Here is a 25,901-nt window from a genome sequence, read left to right on the forward strand (position 1 = left end):
TCTTGCTCCCCCCGTCCTCTGAACAGCACCACTGCTCATATGGCAGACCGAAATAGAATAGTTTCATGTCTGTTTGGATGGCGGCCCAGCTGAAACTATGCTCTGCTGCTTGACTGACAGTGGGATGTGCTTTTTCTCCCCAAGAAAAACCTTTAAGGCCAGTCACGTTTAAACTCTGAGCAGTCCTCCTGCAGACTTTGGTGGTGGCTGGCCCAGCTGGGCTCCAAGACGGGAGAGAGCGCGAGACATAGTTAGAGTGAATGAAAGAGAGGACAGAGACAGACGGTTTACAGTGAAGAAGACAGAACCACAAGCTATAACTATGAACTCTTCTGGGAACACTTAACCTTTCAGTTGCTGACCAAGAGAATGGTAAGTTTGGTCTAATTTCAACTTCTGGGTAGTGAAATATGAAATGATGTTTTGAAGAACTTGGAGCCTTTTTATGAACTTTTAGAAAAGATTTTCAGTTTTCCAGCATGTAGTGTCTGATTTAAATAGAAATCTTAAAAAGTAATACAGGACAACCCTGTCATATTCTCCAAATGTCTTCAACAACAATGCAGTAGTCCACTTGGTTGATTCACAGGCTTTTACTATTGATGATGCAGTTGTTATATTGCGCAAGGTGCTTGAAAGTGCTATCAAACTCACGCATTTAAATGAGTGACAAATTAACAGATTTTTCCCATGAAAGTGTTCTTGATCAATGTTCAAGTCTGCTTTTTTATTTCACAGAAACCTTGGAGATTTTCTAGAGATGTCAGTAGCATTCTAACTTAAAAGCTTCTGATTTAAAAGGCAGCAGTATTGATCATCTGCACACCCAGATTCTCATCACAAAACCTGAAGGTTATATGAGCCAATCTGGACACTTATATTTTTTAAGTTTAAGAAGCTTTAGATTTTAATACTTTACATTATCATCCTATATGATTATACAAGTCATACAGAATTTAAATAAATCGTTTACCAAAACCAAAAGAAGCTTAAAAACAAGACTAACTATAGTTTACTGTATAAACTGTATGTATATACATATAAAACAGGTGACAAAATCTGATCAGATTAGAAGTGCAGGTGAGAAAATACAGGAGTTCAAAAATGAGTTAAACTTGAAAATGAGTCCTCTTAGTCCAATATTCACTCTTTTAGCTCTGCTTTTGGTCCCCACCAACTCCTGAAGGAAATATCTGGCTCTTTAGCTGATAAAAGCCCATGTTCACCTGTTAGTCTCCAACTTTGTCTGTGTGCTGTTGAGTGCTAGGCAGGTAGCATTCACTGGGTTTACTTGAGCTTTTTACCTGTCTGCTGCTGTTTGAACTGATGAGTACTGAGTGAACAAAAACAGTTAACTGGGATCTTAATGCCAAAACAATGAACTGAAAAATTATTCAATTCTCATATTTTATGTTTTTATTCTGAGTCATGCTGGAGCTGAACACCATTGTGGCTATAACTGTTTGCCGGATGCTGATCTGGTTTATGTGGGAATGATGGAAGCTGAGAATGTGAACAACAAAGATTACAGTTAGACTGACAGTAATGACGAGGTGTGTGTGCGCACGTGTGTGTGTGTGACGTTGTATGAGGTGTCATGTTTTTCCATATGTACTCTCTGTTTGTGTGTTTGACAATTAGATTCAAATTTTGATTCAGATTTGATTCAAAAGTTGACTCACAAACACAGTGTGTTTTGTCTCTAAATGTTTGCTTGTGTTTGAGTTTATGGATGTACAGTGTGCGTCTAAACATGTGTGAGTGCATCAGACTCAAATCTTTGTATCTGATCTCAGTGTTCATTTATCAATTCCCTTATTTTCTTTGTTTCTTTGGCCCAATCTTATTGTTCATCAATTGCCCTTCAAGTAGTGGACCTTCTCTTACAGACATTAACTGACATCACCTGTGTGCTCAGTGGAAATGCAGCAGTGGAAAAAGATGTAAAGTGCTCTGAATGGTCACATAACAACAAATATGTTACCAGAACCAGAAGCATTTCTGTGGCCATGTAAGTCATGTTGACACTATATCATCATATGACAGCAACAACAACACACAGAGCTGTGTAGCAAGCTATATATTACATAAACTTCTTCATGTTCCTGTGTATTGTTCTTTGTTTTTAGACAGACCAAAATGTTGGTTGGTCCAGCAGTTTGGTTCAGACTGAAGTATGTCAGCAACTATTGAAGGCCATAAAATTTGTACAGGTTCCCAAAGGATGAATCCTACAGACTTTGGCGATCCTTTGCCTTTTCACCTAGCGCCATCATTTGATTAAATACCTGCCAGACCTGACATTACAGCCTCAGCTGCTAATTAGCAAATGTTATCAAGCTTAAACAAGATTATTAACATGGTAAACATACCTGTCAGCATGTTTGCCCTGTCATTGTGAGCATGTTACGTGCTGAGCATCTACCTCAGAGTGTCACCAACTATACTCGTCTTTCTAGTCTTGTTTATTTTCTGGGAGCTTTCAGGCATATTATGAAGCTAATTGTGGATTATCTCCTCCATCAAAGTCAGCACCATTTTTCAGTGGAACATTCCTGAGAGGCTTATCAATGAGTCTGTGAGGAGGATTGAATGTTGTGATTGATCCTCTTAGGACTCAAAATCACAAAAATACATTAAAAAGTAGCTGAAATATCTTCAGTGTCTTGCTTTTATTCTTAGTACTTGGCCTGGTTTGCATCCTACACACCAGTGCGCCTTGCATGTGGTGACTGATTACTTCACACAAGTTTTACAACGTAACTGGAAACATTTTGGTAAAATAATAGCCTATGTGAGGCAATGTGTTGCTGCTTTTATCACTGCTAACAGCAAATGATAGCTTAACATCACTTGTGTGAGTGTTAGAAAAAGAGCTCCATGCTTCAATCTGGTTTTAACGGCACATTTGGCATCAGCAGATGACAAGCTATGACATCCACTTCCCTAATAATCTAATAATACATGACTGTTTGGGGATAAATCCGGATGCAAAGTTACTCTCTGTCATGCTTTCTATTCTCGTCTGCCTGGTGAACAGCTGAAAAGGGCGTGGTGTGGTTAATACGAACCGCACAAGCAGGTGTGGCCGCCACTGTGCTGTCACACTGTTTAATTAGGTTTTCTCTCCATGGGTGGGGTATCTCAGGGTTTCCGCTATAAAAATCTCATCTCTCCTCAGTCTCACCCCTACATTCATTGTCTGAGACATTAAGAGAGTTTTACTATTGATGGCCGGTGACTATCACTGAGGGTGTGACTAAACTTTGTGACCACATCTAAAGTTGGAAACGTGAAGCTGCACTTTGCTCCACACGAGTCTGATCTTAGAGGAGCTAGTGCCAAAGCTGTGTTTTCAGGCTAGTGCTCATACTAAGCTGGCTTTTTGCCGGCTTCTTTCACTCACAAAGACAAACATAGACAAAGACAGAAGTCAAACCCATCCATATAGTTGCTCCTTTATTAATAGGTAACAAGTTGATTTATATTCATGGGGAGTACTTGGAGCAGGACCTTGCCAAGTGTCATTCATTCTCCTCTGTATGAGATGAGTTTCTTTCTTTGTCTATTGCTTTTTTTTCCATCTCTTCCAATTTTTCCCTCCTCTTTGTGTCTGTGTGGCCTTTGTGGAGTCAGGGCAGGGTCATTTTGGTTCTACTCCCATAAATTTGGTGTTCACCAAAAGCTTTTTCTCATACAGCTCGGCCTGCCCCTCTGCCCACTGTTTTGATTCAGATGCCCACTAATTGCGTTTTCTGCAGGGAAAACAACAGTGTTACAGTTATTTTCATTTAACCATTTTGCCTGTATTTCAAAGTTACCGATAATATTGTTTAACAAATGGAAAGATATAAATCATTATCTATAATTAGTCAGTCATTACTGATAACTACATATTAAATACCGTTTTACAAGAGTGACCTGGGGTATTCAATAGGTACTTAAAAGTTTGGTCAGTGGCCAAAGTGGTGAAATTTGCTGTGTTACCGCTGTCTTTGTCATAGATTCTGGTTCAAGACTTACAGAGTGTTGTCCATAAGTTGCAGGGTTGGTGGTTTTATTTCCCCATCTCCTGTCCATTTGTTGAAGTGTCCTTGAGAAAGACACTGAACCACTTTCCACCACATGGCACATGTGCTGCTATTGATATGTGTGTGGGAATGAGCTACATCTGAATAAAAGCTACTCTGGGATAACAATTATAGTAAGAAAACAGCTTAAATTTTATTGTTGGATCATTCTAGCGATCATTCTATTGTTGGATATGACAGTGAGGACTCTCTGCAGACAGTGTGAGATTCTGTCTCTCTAGCTTATTTTTATACTACCCTTTGTTATAAAATGATCACAGAGAAATCACAGAGAAATTAGTCCATGCAGACAGTCTTTTAACAGGATTTCTATGTACTGAATACAATTTTCAGCCTCTGACAATCTATTGGTGCCATATTAAGACACTATTCTTCTGCACCAAAGTACAAAACTCTTTTGAGCCCTTCAAAGCTGCTAAGAAACTAAATACAAGCGATCTCTTTCTGTGACAAATGTAGTACATCTAGTTGCATGGCTGCAGCAACAACAGTGGCTCTGGGTGCTACCTTTGAGTTGCTGACCTTTGACTTCAGTAGAGTATAGACAACATCTTTCTCTACATGGAGCCAGCTACCTGTCTCTGACATTAATCAAAGAGGCAGTTTTTATGACTTCCAAACAACAGTGATCAAAGAAAGTTCTGTAAAACTATTGCATGACTAGTGGTTTTGAGGAATGAAGGCTAATAACAATAAACATTGAACACAAATAAATCAGTAAACTTTTGTAGTAAGTATGGACATTTCTAACAGTCTGGAACTCAAACCTCTTCTAAATCATGTTGGGCCAACACATGAACCCATGAAAACCCATCGCAAAAAATGGACGTTGAGCATCATGCATATCTCTGACGCTGTTAAATGTGGGTAACGGTAATTGGTGACACATCACTATGATAGCACTCGTAGTGGAGGCTCTCCCTCCAAAGTGGGGACTCAATTAAGAGAGTGAGGTATAAATTTTTGCGTAGGTGGGTCCAATATGGCAGCCACTCTAGGGCCCAAGGCTGGGAAATAAATCAATACCAGACTGGTTGAATTAGAGCATCAGTTTGGAGCTTCTCTTGTGTGGACTTCTTTTTCGTTGCTCTCATCTTTCCATCCTATTTCCATCTGCTAATTGGAAAGAGGTCATGGCTTTCTGGGCTTCTGTCTGTTTAACTGTATTTTCTGAGTACCATCTACTGTATTTGCTCTGTGGCCGTTATGGTTCATTGGGGAGATCATGAGAGGCTTCAGTACTTTTGTTTGTGGTGTGATTCACAGAAGTCACTACTCCCTCCTCCTTGTGAAAAAGTCTGATGCTGTTGAGAGCACCTTAGGGGGTCTTGAGGAGTTATTACTCTTTCTCTCAAGTGGTGTCCTTTTCTGTTTGATTAACCACCCTCACTGCTACAGTCTCTCTTATGGCTTGCACAGGTTCATACAGCAGCAACTCAGAGGAGGTGTTTCCGCTGAATTTTAAATTAAAGTGATTATGTCTCTAAACTGTTAATGTTAACTACAAACTTCAGTCAACTATATAAGTTCTAACTTTTTCTCCTTTGGTTTAAATTAAATTTTACTTTATATTTTATTATTCATTATGTCATAACTAGGGGTACATTAAGGTTTGTCTTAACAAAAGTCCAAATCCCAAATATGTTTAATTTACAATAATATTAAGTGAAGAAAAGCAGCAAATCCTCACATTTGAGGAGCTGAATTAAAAGAATGTTTAGCATTTTTGCTTTTACAACAATTACTTGATTATCAAAATAGATGATTCATTTTCTAATTGATAAACTGACTATTTGTTTCAGCTCTAGTTATACATATATTTTACATATTTTTATCTCGCTGCACACTTAATCTTGTTATTTTATGTACTTTGCTTGATTTAACTTGTGAAAATACTGATTTGTAACACTGTGGTTCAATGACAACGATAATTCGGCTAAAGTAGGTGTTTCAACTTTTAAACGATGCCTTCTACGCATGTTTTTCTGAGAATATTCTGTATATCTGAAATGAGACATGGCAGACTGTTTTCCAGACCTAATTACCCAGAAAACTCTCACATGTTTACTTTTCATGCCCAAAGTGGAAAAAATAGCATTGACACGGCTTTTTGAAGTGCCACATGTGTGCTCGGTGGGCACATATGGAGCTTGTCTTGCATACCTTGCAATTTTTTTAAAAATTTACTTATCACATTGACCCCATGTGTGTACCATTTACCCTGTGTGTGCCTTTAGTTCGGTGGTAGAATAACAGTCAGAGGAAAACGCCTTAAAAAATTCCACCCTGCCCTGAAATGGTGCCTGTGTTCCTCTGCAGTGGACCTATCCTCCAACCCTGATTCTTACTCTTCCCCTCTACCCTAAACCCATACACACAGACTCAGCCCACCTAATTTACTCCCACCTCCTAATGTCAAACAGCTGTAGAGTTGACTTGCAAGGAATTGCTGATATTACGTCCTTTTCCCCTCCCACTCCGCTCTTTTTTTCTCAGCCATTTTGTGTGTGGCCCCTAATATCAGGTTATGCACAAGCCCAAACATGGTGTCTAAACCAAGTATCCATTCAAGGTTTATTTATGATATGGCAGTGAATATGACGTCATGAATGTACATCGTAGGTGCCCGTGGGCGGAGATGGATTGACAGCTGGCTATAAATTGTGAGTATAGATCATGCTTAACTCCAATGTTTTGCAGTAGCCTGGCCTCTCTGACATGTAAAAGTGGGCCGTAACTGAGCCAATGCCATTTCCAAGGCACTCCATCTAACTGAAGGAGCTGCATGACATAAATGCCAGTGAGGTCATTCTCTGTGTGATTGACAGAAGATCAGGGAATGATACTGAGGGTGGAGATACCCTGCTGCTGTCGGGAATCTGCTTCAAAGGATTGTTTTGGCCACATGCCTGAAGTCCAACCTGGAAGCTGATGACACATATTTCTCAAGAATTTATCACTCACTGAAACTCACTTGCTTTTCAAGACAATGCTGGAAAAGCAATGGACTTGCTGTGTACTTAGATTGCTGAATATCCAGGACTTTATTGCAATGTTGTTCTATCCCAAGTGTGTGTCAGAGTGTTAAGGTAAATTAGTTTGGGCAAAATAATACATACATACATGCATCCACTCTGTCCAGTCTTTGCACAAGACATTTTGGTCCTATGAACTTTATGAATAATTTAACCTGCAGGGAAGCTCAATAGTCAGGTAGATTTTTGATACATTTTGTAACATTTACCTTCCAAAACAGTGCCCCCAATCCAAAGTGTTCAGTTGTTGTTTTTATGATGCTTTCTCATTCAGGGGAGTTGAGTTCTTGCTGTTTTATTAGGAACTCCTACTGAGCCTGAGCAGTTCCACTAAAAAGCAACTGGGAATTCAAGGCACCTTGATGGTACCAGGTGCAAATGGGCTGAAGATGTGGAGTTGAAGATGTTTTTATATTCAACAGGGGGAACATCAATTCTACTGGCTGGTAAAGCCAATGTTTTTATAATGCATGTTTTCTGCAAGATGTGCTTATTTAAGGTCTGGAGTATCAGAAAAATTTTCAACAAACACCACATCCCTGTATTTTTGAAATCCAAGAACATGCTAAGACAGATACTAACCCAAAAGACCACACACCCAAATACAAGAAAGCAAATTAGTGTATGATGTCCAATGCAGTGAGGAATGCACAGACCTATATTGGGGAAACTAAACAACTCACTACACAAATGCATGTCTCAGCACAGAACAGCCAACTCCTCAGGTCAAGACTCAGCACTTATATTTGAAGCACAAGAGATACTCTTGCGATGACAACAATGTACATATTTTAGACAGGGAAGACAGATGGCTTGAAAGAGGAGTGAAAGAGGCCATTTACACCAGAATAGAGAGACCATCACAAAGCAGGGGAGGAGGGCTGATACACCACTTAGACCTGATTTACACTGCTGTCCTTTCATCACTTCCCAGGAAAGAGAATAAACACTCACATTTGGCCTAATGTGCCAGCGATGGCTGTTCAAACTTGGCCTCACGTGACTCGAACGACCACAACAACTGCCATTATAACAGCCAGTAGCGCTAACAAACCAAGCAGTATTTATTACCTTGATAACAAATCCCTGTATAAGATATTACAGGTGGACATAATACCATATGAACTAATTATAAGACCTTATAAAACGTAATTGTTTGCTTTAAGTAAAGTGACACATTTTGCGCAGGTAAACAATTTTTATTTATGTTTCTTCGCTTTATGAACAATCTGTATGAATTTTGAACATTTTAAAGTTTAGCACAAAAACACAACATAATTACATCAAGGACACTCATTCTCAGGGTGGTGAAAGATCACTCAAGAGAAGACCTGCATCTGTGAGGGCCTGTCCACAGGCTCGCCATTCATCTGTGACAACATCTGAGCCTCTTCTTACATGATGTTGGTCGGCAACAGGTCTTCTCTTGAGCGATGCAAGATGTTCAAAATGTTCAAAATGCACACAGAAGTTCATAATGTGAACAATTATGTGTTATAAGGTCTTATAATTAGTTCATATGGTATTATGTCCACCTGTAATATATTATACAGGGATAGATATATTAACACTTTACTTAAAGGATACAAAGACATGCTATATAACATTAAACATTACTATAAGCTATTATTCCATTTTATATCACTAATTCTAAATTGTGGCTAAAGTGTATTCATAACAAGGCAGAGTCGGTGGTTATAATGTCTTATGGAACATGTTCGGAGATTCTTGCCGCACATTGATATAAACTGGTATTACTATTAGTTATAAAACATTAAATCAAAAGGTCGTAACACATTATGAACTTTGCTATAGTGCCTAATGCATGTTTTTAAGTGATTATAACAATTGTTATAATGTCTTATGGACGCATTACATCATATTATAAATATATGTATAAGTCATTATAGCGATGACCTTCATAGAAAGTGTTACCTATATTTTTAATTTCAATGCAGGGACAACATTGCTCTAATGATATTTAGTCCTCCAGGGGTAACTAAGCGTTGCCAGTTTTGAAAAATCCCAGAAAGTTATGTTTTGCACAAATCCTTTGATACTTCTTTCGGGACATAGGCCACAAATTTCATGACACTGTGCTTCCATTTGTTTTGTTTGTATTTCAGTTTTAGTTTGCACTGACTTAATTTGGGTTTTGACACAGGCCCAGTCAGTTAAACCACAGGTTTTCAAGTAGATGCACTCCTGTCTCCTGGTTTTAACCTCAGTGTTTGTTGATATCTTCTTGACTTCGAAATGACTCAGCTGATGTCTCATTGGAGAAAAGTGGTTTCTACTTTTGTTGCTTGGAGCTGGCTGGTGCTCAGCTCTGATTGGGTTGTTCCCTCTTCTCTGCCATGAGGGCTGCATCTCAGCCAATCAAATTCTGTTTCTGAAGTAGGTGTGGTAAAGGTTAAGTCATACATGACAACACCCATCAATCCTGTTATTTTGAACACCACACTGGATTGTAACTAACTGATTTTGCAGATTTTATGTCCCACTTGACGTCAGGCATGTCTCCTTTTTATGCTATTGCACTAAAACCAAGTTTTACAAGACTAGACAGAATATGTCTGAGTATAAACTATCACTAAACACACTTGTGGCCCAATGTGTGTAAATTGTGGAGTGCTGCAGGGTGATGACAGAGTATGTTGTTAGCAACATGTGTCAAGTTGCAGCAACTGATTATGGTCATATACCCTACTTTTACCTGACCACGCAGTAAGCCTGTCTCCAATTATGTCAATGTGACTCCCTGTTAGCCATGTGGTGTATGTGTGTATGTGCTTCTCTACGGGCCTTGCTCATTCATTATTAAGCAGCTCTTGATGTTTTGCTGGTCGTCACTGCACCGGTGTCAGGTACCCACACGATCCACTTCACTGAACCAGACTGAGCCAGGATCCAGTTCCAGCCTCTGGCGCTGCTGCCAAAGCTCCTAAGCTCTACTCCAAAACCTTTTGTTAGCTCTGGACGTTGTCTTCCACGAATGAGTTATTTGCTCGGCTAACTGTCGATGGAACTGGGAAGCCTAAAATGCATTTGGATATTTCTCTTGGCATGACGTTGGGGCTATTTGAGGTCTCAGGAGGTATGGTGCTGCTATCATCTTTTTCTCTCCTTGAAAATGAGAATTAGGGGTACTTTTATAGCTGACCATAAAGTACCAAGACGACAGTGTGTTCACTTAAGCAGACTTGTGGTGAAGTAATATAGTTATTTATGCAGCTGAATTCTTTATTTAGGTAAAAATGGGTCTCATGGTCCTTTGGTGTCTGAGGAATGAGGAACTGATGTGATTACTGCTGCCTTGAGGTGTAACTGCTATCAGTTGTTACGATCTGTCCATTTTTATTAGTGTGACATTCAACAGGGTGGCTGATCTTAAACCATGGTTGGGGTTAAGGTCTGTGCATATGTATGTGTGTCAGTGTGTGTGTGCAACTTGACCCCGTCTGATCTTATCTCCATAAGTGCAGGTTGCCTAGAAACCCCATGAGGGCAGAGAATTTAACTTCCATATTATTATGCCAAAGGAAAGAATGCTCCCAGACCCAAATAGATCACACATTTTTGGCCTTACAAGGGAAACTTCTAATTTAGTCCTGTCAGATGTGTGTTGGGGAAGGACTTGAAGTTTTCATCTCCTAAAACTGGTGCATACAGAGACAAGAGGGAAATTATGGCATGCGAGACAAAACCCAAACAGGCCTAATTTCTAGTAAACCTTTTATAGAGTGCTTTTACTGTATGCACTGCTAAGAATAGCTATGTGTGTCTGTCTGATGTTAAGCTGGAAAAAGTATTGTACTATATGTCATTTTTATCATGTTGGAGCAGAGACTTCTGGTTTATTTAAAATTGCACAAATGCTTTTCTAGTTGATCATATCTTGCATATGCTTCAAGGAAAGTCTATTGCTCGGTTGAAAAAATATAAAAACTTTTTGTTTCCATAACCTCCAAGAGAGAAAAAGGTTGCCAAAGTGAGATGTTCCTTCTTCTGACTTAAGATCCAGTGTACATCCTGGGTAACAGTGGATGGGTGCAGTATGAGTGACAGAGGTACAATGGAGTAAAACAGCTGTCAGGTACACTGCTGGGGGAGCATGTCATATGTCAAGCCAGTCCATCTTCTCTGTAGAGGCTGTTGACAGATGCTGAATGATAACCGGTTCTCTCCTTCTCCCACATTGATTTTTAAAGTCAGGAAGACTTAAATGATCCATTAAGGAGGCATTCTAATACTTTCTCAGAGCATCCACCTTCGCTTTCTACCGGTGTTAACTTTCTAACACTTTCATCTCACAAAACTATTAGTATTGGAACTATTTCAGCCCTGTGCCATCTCCACAGAGACTTTTGGTAACCTCTATTTCACCCATCTTTCTTGTCATGTTGTATGGTTGAAATCTTAACCAACCAAGAAAACTGCTGAAAAGACACTGAAAGATGACTCATATTGTCAATATAGTTAATATACTGTATACAGCACACTAGAGTCTCTTTGACTCCTGTAGTCATTGAAAGACTATTTACCTAAAACTGCACTTTATTTAGCTGTATAGTTGATATGGGTCTTAAATATCCACTTTATCCCCAGCTCCTACTGTCACCATGTCAAAGTGTCACAGGTAAATGCTTTTCATTTTAGGATGGTCTGTGTGTGTGAATGAGAAGCAAATTGTAAAGCATTTGGATAAAAGCATTAAATAAATGCAGTGCAGTGCATTTGTTGTTATATTTGTTGTTAGATGTCATCTGTGCATTCATTCAAGGGTTTTAGATGCAAACCAGAGTTTCTGTGGGATAATGAATAATAATAAATACATTGAAGAAGTTGATGGCGAAGTAGTACTATCTGGTTTAACCTCTGAGTGAAAGCTACAGCATTTAGGTGTGTCATTTAAAGATATTAGTGCTAGGTTAATCATTTTGCTCAAATGATTGACTAGTAGGTTACGGCCCTTATGGATGGACCATTTTTAGCAAACAGAAGAAATGAAGAGAGAAAAAAGATGGATGACATGTCAGACTTGAAACAGTTGCGCCGTTAAGTGGTCTTAGACATCCTAGACACCTACTGTAAACCACCAGGACGCCCGAGGAAGGAACATCTTATTAAATAATAGAATTTTATGGAAGGTAGTGACTTATTGTAGAGCTCAGAACTGCAGACAGTCTAAAGAAAAACACTTATAAGACCACATACTGTATGTTAACCTTGCTGAAGTTTAATAAAGCAAGACTCTATGTACATAGCTAGCACTTCCCTCCTCCTGACCCTGTGCTCTTAAAATAAGTGTACCCATCTATCTGGAGAACCATTAATATAACAGGAGTGTTTGTAGAGTCCTGTGCTATTACCTGCTTTACCCACAATTCTCCCACATTTCCCCATGTCATTTTCCCGTCCACTCATTCTCAACTCCTTCAATCTACTTCCTCAACACTGTAAAGCCACTTTTTGTAGTAAAAATATATGGAAATTGGAACGGTGATTCCTCTCCATCCTCCTACACATTTATTCCTGACATCACGGTGTCACACTCACATTTGTGACGCTTCTGAAGCCCCTGTCACCATTGCAGAGACATGTCAAGACATTGACACTGTTTTCAACTATTCAACTATTAACCACACAGCTACAGTGGCGCTGCTGTAGAATATGGTTTTGTGTGTCTTTAAAGGCAAATTTCCAAGTTCCAGCGTATCTTAATGAACTACAACAACTATCCGTGATGATGCAGACTGACTCAATGTACAGCACTAAGTGTAATGTTCTGGTTTTGTACTGCATGCATCTTTGCATGCAAAGAAAACACTAAACTAACTAAACTAGGCGCTGTCAGTTTTGTTCCCACTGTGTTTGACTTCAGTGTCAGAAATGATTGAGGTGAAATCTGAAGGATGTATTATTTTGACAGACCACTGGAAGACAGGATGTTAGATGAGGCAACGCAAAAAGGTGGTGCAGCTGCTATTTTACATAGGCTATTTACAGCATCAAATATCAGCAGAAATATCAAATGTCAATGTAACATAGTTCACAGGAGATTGCATGTATTTGCACTGTGGATTAGTGTGCTTCATAAAATAACAAAATGATTTACCTATGGAGTTTTGTTTTAAAGTTCACTTTTTCTAAGCAAACAATAGGTTCTGTATGATTACAGAATGTTACATGTTTTCAGTGTGGGTCAGCTTGTTTACTAAAGTGAGATATAGTCTGAGTAAAACCTTTTTTATACAGAACAACAGCTGTGGCCACTTTTCATTATAGTAATGTCAGTTACAATGGATTCTTTGCAAAATATATTTCCAAAGTTTCAGGAATCAACATATTCATAAAACATCTCAAACCAACACTATAGTAGAATCCATTTATCAACAGTCAACAGTCTCTGTATGTTCCAAAAACTCACATTTTATTTTACAAAGTGTGCCTTATTATGTATATGTACATGCAGAGGTTCTGAGGTGTGAGGATGACAGTAGTATAACAGCTGTAAGTAATTTTGCTCAATGGCCTATAGAGCATGAATTATACAGTTGGAGCAGTTTAAGAAGTTTCTTTGAACATACTCTTTCTGCAAAGGAAATAACCAACCGTAGCTGATCATTGATAATGTTCTTTGTGAAGACTACTCCAAGAGAACATACATATAAAGGGTGTGTCAAACACATGCTGGGTTTTTATGTTATATGGCCTCCCAAACTGTTGTGCTGTGAATTGTACTTGTTTAGCTGGTTATCAGCCTTTCTCTTGACATTCTTATTGTTTCTCAGTCTAAGTTTTATGTTCACCAGTGCTGAATGGGATGATGGTAGCCTCAAGGTTTGGCTTGTTACCTAAACATTTGCTCAGAAGGTCATTCAGATCCTTAGGGAAAATGTGAGTGAGCAACTGCAAGACACGGACAGACAGTTACAGTGCCTTGCGAAAGTATTTGGCCCCCTTGAACTTTTCGACCTTTTGCCACATTGCAGGCTTCAAACATAAAGATATAAAACTGTAATTTTTTGTGAAGAACCAACAACAAGTGGGACACAATCATGAAGTGGAACGAAATTTATTGGATATTTCAAACTTTTTTAACAAATAAGTAAATAATAAAAACAGAAAAATTGGGCGTGCAAAATTATTCAGCCCCTTTACTTTCAGTGCAGCAAACTCTCTCCAGAAGTTCAGTAAGGATCTCTGAATGATCCAATGTTGACCTAAATGACTAATGATGATAAATAGAATCCACCTGTGTGAAATCAAGTCTCCGTATAAATGCACCTGCTCTGTGATAGTCTCAGAGGTCCGTTTAAAGCGCAGAGAGCATCATGAAGAACAAGGAACACACCAGGCAGGTCCGAGATACTGTTGTGGAGAAGTTTAAAGCCGGATTTGGATACAAAAAGATTTCCCAAGCTTTAAACATCCCAAGGAGCACTGTGCAAGCGATAATATTGAAATGGAAGGAGTATCAGACCACTGCAAATCTACGAAGACCCGGCCGTCCCTCTAAACTTTCAGCTCATACAAGGAGAAGACTGATCAGAGATGCAGCCAAGAGGCCCATGATCACTCTGGATGAACTGCAGAGATCTACAGCTGAGGTGGGAGACTCTGTCCATAGGACAACAATCAGTCGTATACTGCACAAATCTGGCCTTTATGGAAGAGTGGCAAGAAGAAAGCCATTTCTTAAAGATATCCATAAAAAGTCTTGTTTAAAGTTTGCCACAAGCCACCTGGGAGACACACCAAACATGTGGAAGAAGGTTCTCTGGTCAGATGAAACCAAAATCAAACTTTTTGGCAACAATGCAAAACATTATGTTTGGCGTAAAGGCAACACAGCTCATCACCCTGAACACACCATCCCCACTGTCAAACATGGTGGTGGCAGCATCATGGTTTGGGCCTGCTTTTCTTCAGCAGGGACAGGGAAGATGGTTAAAATTGATGGGAAGATGGATGGAGGAAAATACAGGACCATTCTGGAAGAAAACCTGATGGAGTCTGCAAAAGACCTGAGACTGGGACGGAGATTTGTCTTCCAACAAGACAATGATCCAAAACATAAAGCAAAATCTACACTGGAATGGTTCACAATTTACATATCCAGGTGAATGGCCAAGTCAAAGTCCAGACCTGAATCCAATCGAATCTGTGGAAAGAACTGAAAACTGCTGTTCACAAACGCTCTCCATCCAACCTCACTGAGCTCGAGCTGTTTTACAAGGAGGAATGGGCAAAAATTTCAGTCTCTCGATGTGCAAAACTGATATAGACTTACCCCAAGTGACTTACAGCTGTAATCGCAGCAAAAGGTGGCGCTACAAAGTATTAACTTAAGGGGGCTGAATAATTTTGCACGCCCAATTTTTCAGTTTTTTATTTGTTAAAAAGCTTTGAAATATCCAATAAATTTTGTTCCACTTCATGATTGTGTCCCACTTGTTGTTGGTTCTTCACAAAAAATTACAGTTTTATATCTTTATGTTTGAAGCCTGCAATGTGGCAAAAGGTCGAAAAGTTCAAGGGGGCCAAATACTTTCGCAAGGCACTGTACTTAAGTAGTGCTGTAGAGGAGTAGCTGTACTCTCTAATTGTACTGAACACCTCACAAGACAGTGGATCTGTGTGAATGTGAAGCTGGATGATTATGAAGAAGAGTAAAATAGTTTGTTCTGTTCTTTGTGCTAGTCTGAACAACTATCACAACCCAAAGAAATCAAACACATGCTTGTATACAGGAATACTCAAGTAGCAGGTTGAACAGATTTGACAAACTGTCATCCACTTAACTTGGGAAAGGACCAATGACCAAGTCAACAAACAAAAAGGAAAAGATATCACTTACAAAGATACTCAGTGTAAACAAGAAGAGTCAATCATTCTCATGTGACAAATAAAGCCTGACTTTAGAGGATATGCATGTGGGACTTTAAAAGATTGACCTTGTTACAAATTATCACACTCTCCAAATTATTAACATTATACAGATTTAACTCTCTTAGCATACCAAACACATATTTCAGCTGAGTGTCAAAACATAACCCAACTTAAAATAAGTTGCCTATGCCACTGTTATCTGTGGAATGCACTGCATTTAGACTTACTGAGATAATGTGCAAGAGGACCAGTCCTTCCAGTGTCTGGCTTTATGTAGAAGAGACAAATTGACGGACAATTTAGTATTTTGTGAGAAAATCATCATTGGTCAACTAAGTGCACATTAATATGTGATGTTAGATTTCATGATGTTAACTCAACGTCAAATATAAGCTAACGTAAGATAACATATTGTAATATGTTATCTTACGTTAGCTTATATTTGACGTCCAAATTCAATAGTGTGCCTCCAGTTTGTACACATAATGATAAGTTTTTTTTCCGAACAGTTAAGTTATTATTCATATTCAGTATATATTAGCAGCATCTGCAAATCTGCTGTTGAACTGTTTCCTGAGCTACAACCTATTTCTGTGCTCCCTCTACATTATTGTTAAAAAAGGTTTTACGCTACTATTTTGGAACAATTTTTAAAAGAAAATCTGTAACATATTTGCGTTAAATGTCTTTCAGTGTATGATGTGTGTATTACGTTGCTGGGTAACTCACTAGGTGGAGCAAGGCCCTAAAACTGCCTGGAATCTGAGGTGTTTTTTCAGGGGCTATTAGAAATCTTGCTATAAGGTACTACTACAAAAGGATATATTGTATATTACACTGACCATTAAATAACTTCAGACAAGGTTGTAAATAGAATGTTTTAAAGGTAGCTTCAGCATTGTACAATAGAAGAAACAAGCTGACTCACCAAAAGTTCAGACAGTAGCTGTTCTTATCAGGCTTTATCTGCTGCCCTGTGTGGGTCTCTGTCCAAGTACAAGGCCCACTTTGAGCCAGCCCACCATGTGTGGGATGGGAATGTCGGAGCCATGGCTCAACACAGCCTGCTTCCAGCTTGTTCCCACCCAACCACCCATACATTACCCATCCTGCTCTGTTTTCCTCCCCACATGACAGCTCTGTGGTGAGACTGTGACCGCAGTCTCCTCCGGTGAACCCAGTCTCCAGCTCAATGATAGGACATGAGCAGCACGGCACCATCGAGTCGCCGACACAGTATGTCCACTGTATTTAAAGGCCAAAGACCTGACTAATCTTCTTCTTCAGTTCTTCTTCAGTAACAAGAGAAGCATTTTGTACTTAATTGTTGGCAGTTCTGAAATAAAGCCAAACCATAAGGAATCAGTTACATAATGAGGCACTCCTGAAACAACAAGGATATTAAACTTGGAGTACACAGCCTGACTCACTTCGTCCTAAACTCCGTCACATCGATTCAAGCTGGTTTTGGCCTCTCAAAATGGTGAGTGGCTTTGCTTGTTCCTCCTGATTTCCTCAGAGTTTGAATTGTACTGTTTTTGTCAAACAGAAATTCATTGCTTTTGGCCGAACACTGCTAAGCCACAGTGGTGTGGTATTTTGTTTTCTGCAGACCAGTTTTTGTATTCCTTCAGTGGTTTAACCCAGAATCTGCAAGAAGCATTCTGTTTCACCGCAGAATATTATAAAAAGGACTGGAAATGTATTTTTAACCATTGATTCTGAAGTCATGGAGATCACAGACAATGAGCTTAGCGGACAATGAAATCTTGCTGGTACATTTGTCTGCAACTATGCTGCTTTAATTTGTCAGACAAAAAATGGGTGAAGAATGAGACCAACAAGTAAGGATATCTCTGGTGCTACAACGTCAAATCCAACAAAACTGTCTGTCACTCACAAGTGAAAGGTACAGTATTAAATAACTGCTCTTTTAAGAGTTGTCGAGCAAACTATCGGATGTATTTGTCAATATCAGAGTTTAATAGAGAGCTGGAGTCCTTGTTACTTCTGTCCTAGCTGCTGCTCCATTGGCTTCTGTCTTTCTTTAAAAAATGAAAAGTGTTCCCGGGGTTTATCTACCATATTCTACAATAAAGTCTTATCTTCCTGCTCTTTAACTACTCACTACAAACTTAAACGACAATCAATTTGTTAGCATTCAAAAAATACTCCCAGCCGCAGATTATATGTCATCATAATTGTCTCTTCCTTATCCCACAAAATCCTTACCTTGGCAAACTAACTAGAGACAGACATTACATGAAATATCACTGGAAAACTGCAAGTGACAGGAACACGCATATAAGCACACACCAACATTTAAATCCCCCTCTACACATATGCAAAGAATAAATACTGTGCTGCAGTAAATCTGGAATGCAAACCTTTTTGATTTCCCTTACACACACAAGTTACTGAGTGGTTGTTATTTTACCCGGCATGTGACATGAGGCCGAGACAGAGGTGTCCATTGTTTGGCTTACCTACAACCGACACGTTCTCCACGGCAACCGAGTGGGGAAACCCACAGCGCCACTCAGGTTTCAGCCCAGACATGAAAAGAAATGTCCACCCCAGCAAGAAAATTAGCCAGGATCCCGTCAAAGCTGACCATCTGCTTCGGAAACTCATATTTCTGTAGCACTTGCAGCCCTCATGCACTTGGGGATGTTTAATCTGCTGTGCCTGCAGCTCCACAGAATACAATCTACCTTTAAAATGAATAGAAGGTAGAACTTTAGGTGTTAAATGGTACATTACATACATTATTACAACATAACAGAGCACTGTTTGTACCAGAAATAAATAAGTCCATGAGGATGTAAACGAAATAGTCTTTGAAACACTGACAACCTGCTGTAAACTTTGACATTTTGATAAAAACCTTCCGCTCTTCTCACTCATGCATCGTTTCCAGTCGGGGCCACTCACAGCAGAATTACAGAGATCACTTTCAGCACAATGGTCCTTAACATGGCACTTAGTGGTACACTCTAAGTGCTCAGGACTGAATTGCTTGATTGGACAACTCATCCCCATTTGCATGGTAATCCACAGAAGAGCGCTGTAACAAGCCGGAGGCACATGTGATGGAATTTGTTGGATCTGTGTCTTGCTGTCGATGACCCTGTGCGCAATTATAGGGCCAATATAATTCATCTACACAGTAATAATCTAAGGGTGCAATTATATCAGTCATCGTTGTGTGGTATTCTATTCTACTCTTTTCTAACGGCACTGAGTGTTCCCCAAATCAGCTTGCTTACTTCCAGCCACCAAGACTTCCATGGTCCTGGCACAGTATTGGTATAATTTCTCATTCGCTGTGATGTTTTCCTCTTAAAATGGCCCTAGAGGAGCCATGCCAAGACTGCAGTTAAAAGACCCCTCCTCTCTCCCTTTCTCTCCTTCTCCACATCTTCTTCTTCCTGCTCTCTCCCTCTTCTCTTTCTGTTTTTATCTGTTTACTTTGCCTATTTATCCATCTGGGTATCTGTTAATCGCAGTCACTGACTCAGTCACTCGCCCCCCCCCTCAAAAAAAACACGTCTTTTTTCCTCATCCATCATGAAATACATCCCTTGTTGCTCATAATTATGTAACACTGGGAGTTTTCGGAGCAATTGAAGCAAACAGTAAAACAGAATCGGTGATTCCTCTAATGCACTCTTGCCTGAATCTCCAAACTCTACAAAATGGATCATTTGTTCTCTCATTGTGGCATTTGGGCTTGAACACTGCGGCACTGAAGAAGCATGCCAACATGGGATCAAACGAGTGACGTATCATGTGCATCACACATCCCTCTATTCTCAATCACTTTATTGTGAGTTCTGTTTACATCTATCGATCCCATAACACTCTGGAAGCATTTAATAAAAAGCAGGTCACCACAGCTGAAACCTGCTCTGTGACACTGGGGGTGTGTGTGTTGTGTGTGTGAGAGAGAGATAGTCTCACTTTGTAACTACCTGCTAATTATACTGCACAGTAAACGTAAAATCTGTAACCACACCACCGCAGGATATCATTAACTAAAAGGATTAGAGTGTGGTTCAGGCAGGAGGGCGTCTGTGGCTTCTCCCGATTGAAAATGGACTCATCTAAATGGGATACATCAATAAAACGGTGGAATAAAGTTGCGGGCACTTAAGAGCGTCATCCTCTTTTGCTCAGTCTGAAAGTAGGAAAGAGAGTCACTGGCTGGCAGCCAGCCAATAAATTAGAAGATAAGAAATATTATTCCACTGGCACAGCAGCGGCTTGCAGCTATTTAAAACAGTGAGGTTTATTGATAATTGAATTACTTCAAGGGAAAAAAAGACAAGACAAGAATAGAATGCTTGGAGCCGGATCAATAAGGAGATATTGTAGTGGATAACACTGCAATGGGAGGCAACACAGCCAGGAAGATGCAGTGTGTGTGTGTGTGTGTGTGTGTGTTGAATGTTTATATGTAGTTACATGTTAGTATTCAGTCTGAGGTATATTTTGGAGCAAATAGTCATTTTTCACATTTGACAGAAGGAAGAAAAATAAACTGATAAAGGAAGAGACTGACAGTTTCATGTCTTGTAACCTTGATGTTAAATGTCTTGTGTTTCAGGTGCTGAGCTGAAATAAGATGGCCTCAGACAGAATGGTGACTCCTCAGAGCAGCTCCAGACAGAGCAGCTCGCTCTCTTCATCCCCAATGAGGCAAGTAGCAGCGCAGTCTGACCGCTGTGTTTCTGAGCAAAACACAGGCCAGCTCAGAGGTATACACAGTTGGTTCATATGAATGGGATGCATTTAAAGGCTCACTTCAAATCACTAAATCAACATGGGCCTACTTGTTTCACTTGCCCCAGGTGGTGCTAGTTGTGGTTTTATTTGATGTAGTTTTTAGATAAAAACTATCGCAGTACAGTGAAGGGGGAATTTAGATTTTTTTTGTGCTGCTCAAAGCATAAAAATGACTTTTAAACTCAAAAGCAATAGGTTTTTTTTCCCATAAAGCTGTTATTATGGGAATTTTCTATTCCAATGGTGAATGGTAAAGGGGTGGAATAATTGATATATTAAAAAGGAGGAGATGTATTGACAGTGTCTAGTGACACCATCTAACACCAGGATGAGAGGCTGGTACACCACTGCCCCCCCTCAAAAGTTATTCCCCACTGTGTCATCGGGCCTCTGTGCCACTCGTCAATACGAGCACCATGGCCTCGGACATAATGAGCCCAAAGCTCTGCGTAGAGCACACAGGTTTTGTTATGTTTGCTGTTGCTGGCAAAGAAGGGACATTCAGGATATAGTGATTGTTTTAGCAAATAAGACAAAAGTCATTTTTAAAAGAATTCCCTACAGCAGCTTTAAGTGGAAAAGTAACTAATGTGTCTGTACTGAAATAATGCAATGGTTACTACGGAATTCACCACAGTTTTGAACAGTTTTTGCAATCACATGATTTGTTATTAACACAAAGATTAATACAGTATCACAGTCTTTTAGCTGTCATGTGAATATTAAAGCCACTGGTGCAGAGCTGTAAATATTCTGCATGTTAATCTGGGACTTCATTTCCATCAAGACACACACATGAAACATACACAAACACACCCAAACAGCAGACTGACAATAATAGCCATGATAGCAAGAAATAACCCTCCTGTTTCATCTGCAGATGAGGCGCCAAAATACAGCATACTTTGGCCTCTATCTCCTTCTGATAATGCACTGTAATTGTGGCTGTGGTATGAGAGACGCTGGTATCATGGCAGCTCTCATAGGAGCAGAGATTGAGGTTTACAGTGGTGACAGGGTCTAGTTGTGTCATTGGTTGGGGGTTTGCGAGGAGATGAATGTATCACAGAGATGTTTGGTTACAGATTAGGCTGCCGTGAGTAAGGCAGCTTTTCTTTGGTTTTCAGTGGTCTGTCAGTTGGAAGACACAAACAGAAATGCACTTACACTCTCAAACAACTCACATGACACATGGAAAATCTTGAGGTGCTGTTAATCTTGTCGTATTTCTGGCGATCCTACAAATGTAAATCCAATTTTCTTGAAAAAGCAAAACAACGAGCTGAAAGATGCTAAAACGCTCTCCAGAGCTGAAGGTTGGGGGAGTTGGGTGATAATTCTGTAGGTTCGTCACCCCAAGCGACCCCTTTCACATTACATTTAGTCATTTCATCCATTGATTTAATAAAAAATATTGATTAGTGCAGCTTGACAATTCTACAGTATTGTTTGCATGATGCACAACACCTCAACACCATTATTTAGACAACCATGGAACTGAAGTGGAACTACATGAAGTTTTGATGGTTCATGTGTATGTTGAGAGAAAGTGATCTTATAGACTGATACCCCTGAAGCTGCAAAGTAAAATCACATCCTCACCTCCTTCATATCTGCCTTGGGAAATATTTACCAGCTGATGTTTGTTGGTTCACCATCTCCAAACCAATATATCGGTCTTAGTCAATATCCTAGATCAACAAATCTGAGGCAGTCAATAGCAGGAGGTCCAAAGGTCAAAACCTTGGTGACAAACACACCCTCAAACACACACTCCCACACTCCCTGCCACGCACACACAACCTAGAAACATCTGTCCATAATAGGATTCCATATTTGAAGTGCACACAATAGCTGGAGATTAAAACCCAACATTTTGAAATATCTGTCAAGCACATGTGGTCAAGATGCGAAAAGAGAAATGTGCACAAACCAAACAATCAGAAAGTGCAGCAAAAACAGAGCCCACTGTTTCCACGCTGTCAAGTGGTAACAAATAGTTGCCAGGGAGCGCAGACCTGCCAGCTGACCTAAACTGGACTCTGTACTGTTAAACCAATCGACAGCCTTCCTTACAAGCTGGAGGCCTGGTACTTCAATTATAAAATCAATAACTTGCAAGTTATTTTGCTTAAATTATTTTTTTTAACTTAGGGCCAAAGAAAACTCATCCAAAACCCATTCTGTGTTTTCAAACCTTCATGGCTATCAATCTTTAATAAACTATTGCTCCTGACTTCTTTTTTGGAGATACACAAGGGGAAACTGTTATCACACAGCAGTGATTTATGTCTTTGTTGTGAAATGTGAAAGTGTCAGATGCTGATGCTTATTTTTTGTAATAGGTTAAAGCCTCTTCATCAGCTGCTGTGGTTGAGAGTATTTCAGTCATCGATAATAAATTTGAATATATATCTTCTGACAGTTTTGTGTTTACAAATGCTTACACAGCGTCGCAGAAGACGCATAATAAATGCCCTTGGATATCAAATCAGTACAGTTGTCACGCCATACATGCAACCAGACACACACACACGCAAACAAACATTCATTTCTTACTTTCTTTGTCTTTCCCTCACATACACACTCAAACATAACTCCTATTTGTGCAGCACATGGCTCAGTAACAGCCAGTAAATCAACTGATGAAAGGAGCCAAAGACTGAAGTGTATTAAAATAAATTGCAAACACAGATGGAACGCACACATGCACTTAGTTGACAAACATCTCCACAACAGAACCAGCGCTTTGCCCAGATCAGCTTGTCTGGACAATCTAGACCTCAGGTTACAGTCTGAAAGAGGCTCAGCCATTACGCTGTTAGCAGGTTAACCTAGTTTGTGTGCTGCCATTTGTCTGGTATTTTTTTATGTTGCGGATTTCTGTTTTGAGCTCATACAGGGATGTTGGAAGTTGCATAAGTGTGGGTTTGCTGATGTGAGGAAAATAGTGCGAGACTGAGAGAAAAATGGAACAAAGTGAGAGGCAAGTCAGTTGGAGATAGTTTAAGACAGAATGAGAGACAGAGAATCAAAAGTATATGTCTAGCACATATGCATGCAGTAGGCGTACTTTTATGTCTTGCATGTAACCAGGCCAATACATTCTCACTCCCAACTCATCACATATGGATGCTTGGTCAAGACCCCTTGCAACATACAGTTAGGCTTTCAAATTAAAATGTGGTTAATGTTGACAAACAACACATGGTCACTGTTGTGAGATTGCAGTTTGGTTGGATTTAGGCATCAAAAAAAGATCATGGTTTAAGTTAAAATAAGTGTGTTAGTTACGTAACTTAAGTTAGCTAAGTTAAGTTATGTTACTTATGTTAGTTACATAAGTTAGGTACGAATCATTTTTCACCATCCCGTTCACACAGGAAACAAACACCGGCCTCCTGGGTGAAAGTCCGGTATCTGACCCATTCCCAACACCCCAACCTCCTCCCTATACAGATTTTCAATTTATTTATACTAGGCCTACTTTTAGCATTGAACAATGACTCTACCCAGTGCATTAAAAAGTGATGCCAAGGGGTCTTATCCAAGTGTGCCTATGTGATTACTTGGGAGTGAGACCAGGTTGACCAAGCATGTATCAGGGCAGGAGTGTTAGTCAGAGAGAAAGAGAAAAAAACAACTACAAACATTAAGCTGGAGTTGGTTAGAGAAAGAGACAGAGAACAAGAGAGAAACAGGCTCAGAGTGGGCTGTTTAAGGTGAGTCTTGTCTTGGCTGCACATTAGAGGCTGTCTGAAACATCTGGAATTCAGATGTCTGCCGCCGTTGCCAGGATCCAGCTGTACCAGTCAGAGGCCACAGTATCCCCTTACCACGCGCTACTTTGGGAGGAGCACAGACTCGACCTTCACCCAGAAAATCAAGGCGTGACTTACACGCTCAAAAGTACCATTAGCCATATGTTTTTACCATTTAACCCTAGCTCATCTGTCACCTCTTTACACAGTGAGACAGCATTTTGTAAAAAAAATAAAAACCTTCCTCTGTGTAAAAAGGTTTGTTCTGCAATATTCTGTTTTTAAGAAGAGGCATGCATTATCATCCTATTTGGTCTCTTTGTATATATGCCTCTTTCTGGGACAAGAGTGTCCTTGTTTCCTCCTTCTGTCAAAGCCAAAGCCACAGTGGTCTGGTCCTCAAAATCTTACAGCTCATTCTGCCCACATTTCCATCGACTCTGTCCCATTGGACTGCGGTTCTGTTGTGGTATTTGAGAAATATTTCCATCTGTTCATAAGTGACATCAGGCTGATATTCATGAAAATGAAGAATGTTGCTGCTTGGCCTGCCAGTGATACTGCATGCAGCCGTTGGACAATTCCAGATGTTTTAAGACATTTGGTGAGGACTTTTATCCAAAACCCCTCACTGTACCATAAGTGCATACATTTGAATTATGAATAGTTGCATAGAGTATTAAAACCCAGAGCTTGCTAGTCTCTTATCAAGTTTTTGTTTTGTGGACACATCATTTTAAGATGACATTTCTCAACAATAAAAACACAGCAACACAAATATAAAATTTTTCTGTGTATCTTCATGTGTAAAACGTTTGTTTAATGATTATGGTGTGATAAGACCTATTACCTTATTGCTAGCTACCTCTAGCTAACATTTGTACAGTTGGTATATTGTGACGTATAAACAGGTACCACAGTTTACAATGACGTAGTTTACACCGCAAAGCTGGAACTAGGGCATGTTTGGCATTTTTACTTGAAAAATGACTTGAAAGATTAATGGAATTTCAAAATAGTTGCATATTATTGTAATATCAATTGAGTTGTTTCAGCTTAATCAATCACCATACTATGCCCAATGTTAAACTTATCGGTTTCTTTTGTTTTCCTACACAAAGTCCATAACTGTGCATGGAGCACATTTACTGTATTTTAAGACATGTTAATTTCACACTCTTTCATTTAACCAGACTGACTGAGCCACACAGGGCGTCTTCACTTTAATTCAAAACATCAGTGGGATCCTTTTGCAGTCAACAGCAGGGTGGCATGATGTGTAGGGAAACTATTCATCAAGCTGCTGATCAAAGAGAGGCAGACATTACTCA

At 39.6% G+C, this 25,901-nt stretch overlaps 1 protein-coding gene across 1 annotated transcript in view; it reads left to right on the forward strand.

Moving 5' to 3' along the window:
• The window catches only part of LOC119893586 (protein inscuteable homolog), a 50,828-nt gene continuing 24,927 nt past the window's right edge, over positions 1-25,901 (forward strand). Inside the window, exons 1-2 of the mRNA XM_038705834.1 lie at positions 1-372; positions 20,631-20,722. Of these exons, the coding sequence (XP_038561762.1) occupies positions 20,649-20,722 (74 nt within the window). The 5' untranslated portion in view covers positions 1-372; positions 20,631-20,648. The remainder of the gene's footprint in view (positions 373-20,630; positions 20,723-25,901) is intronic.

This window comes from Micropterus salmoides, unplaced genomic scaffold, assembly GCF_014851395.1.
Source record: "Micropterus salmoides isolate LMB-PRFRI ecotype aquatic unplaced genomic scaffold, ASM1485139v1 Ms_hic_scaffold_8, whole genome shotgun sequence".
Classification (NCBI taxonomy): domain Eukaryota; kingdom Metazoa; phylum Chordata; class Actinopteri; order Centrarchiformes; family Centrarchidae; genus Micropterus; species Micropterus salmoides.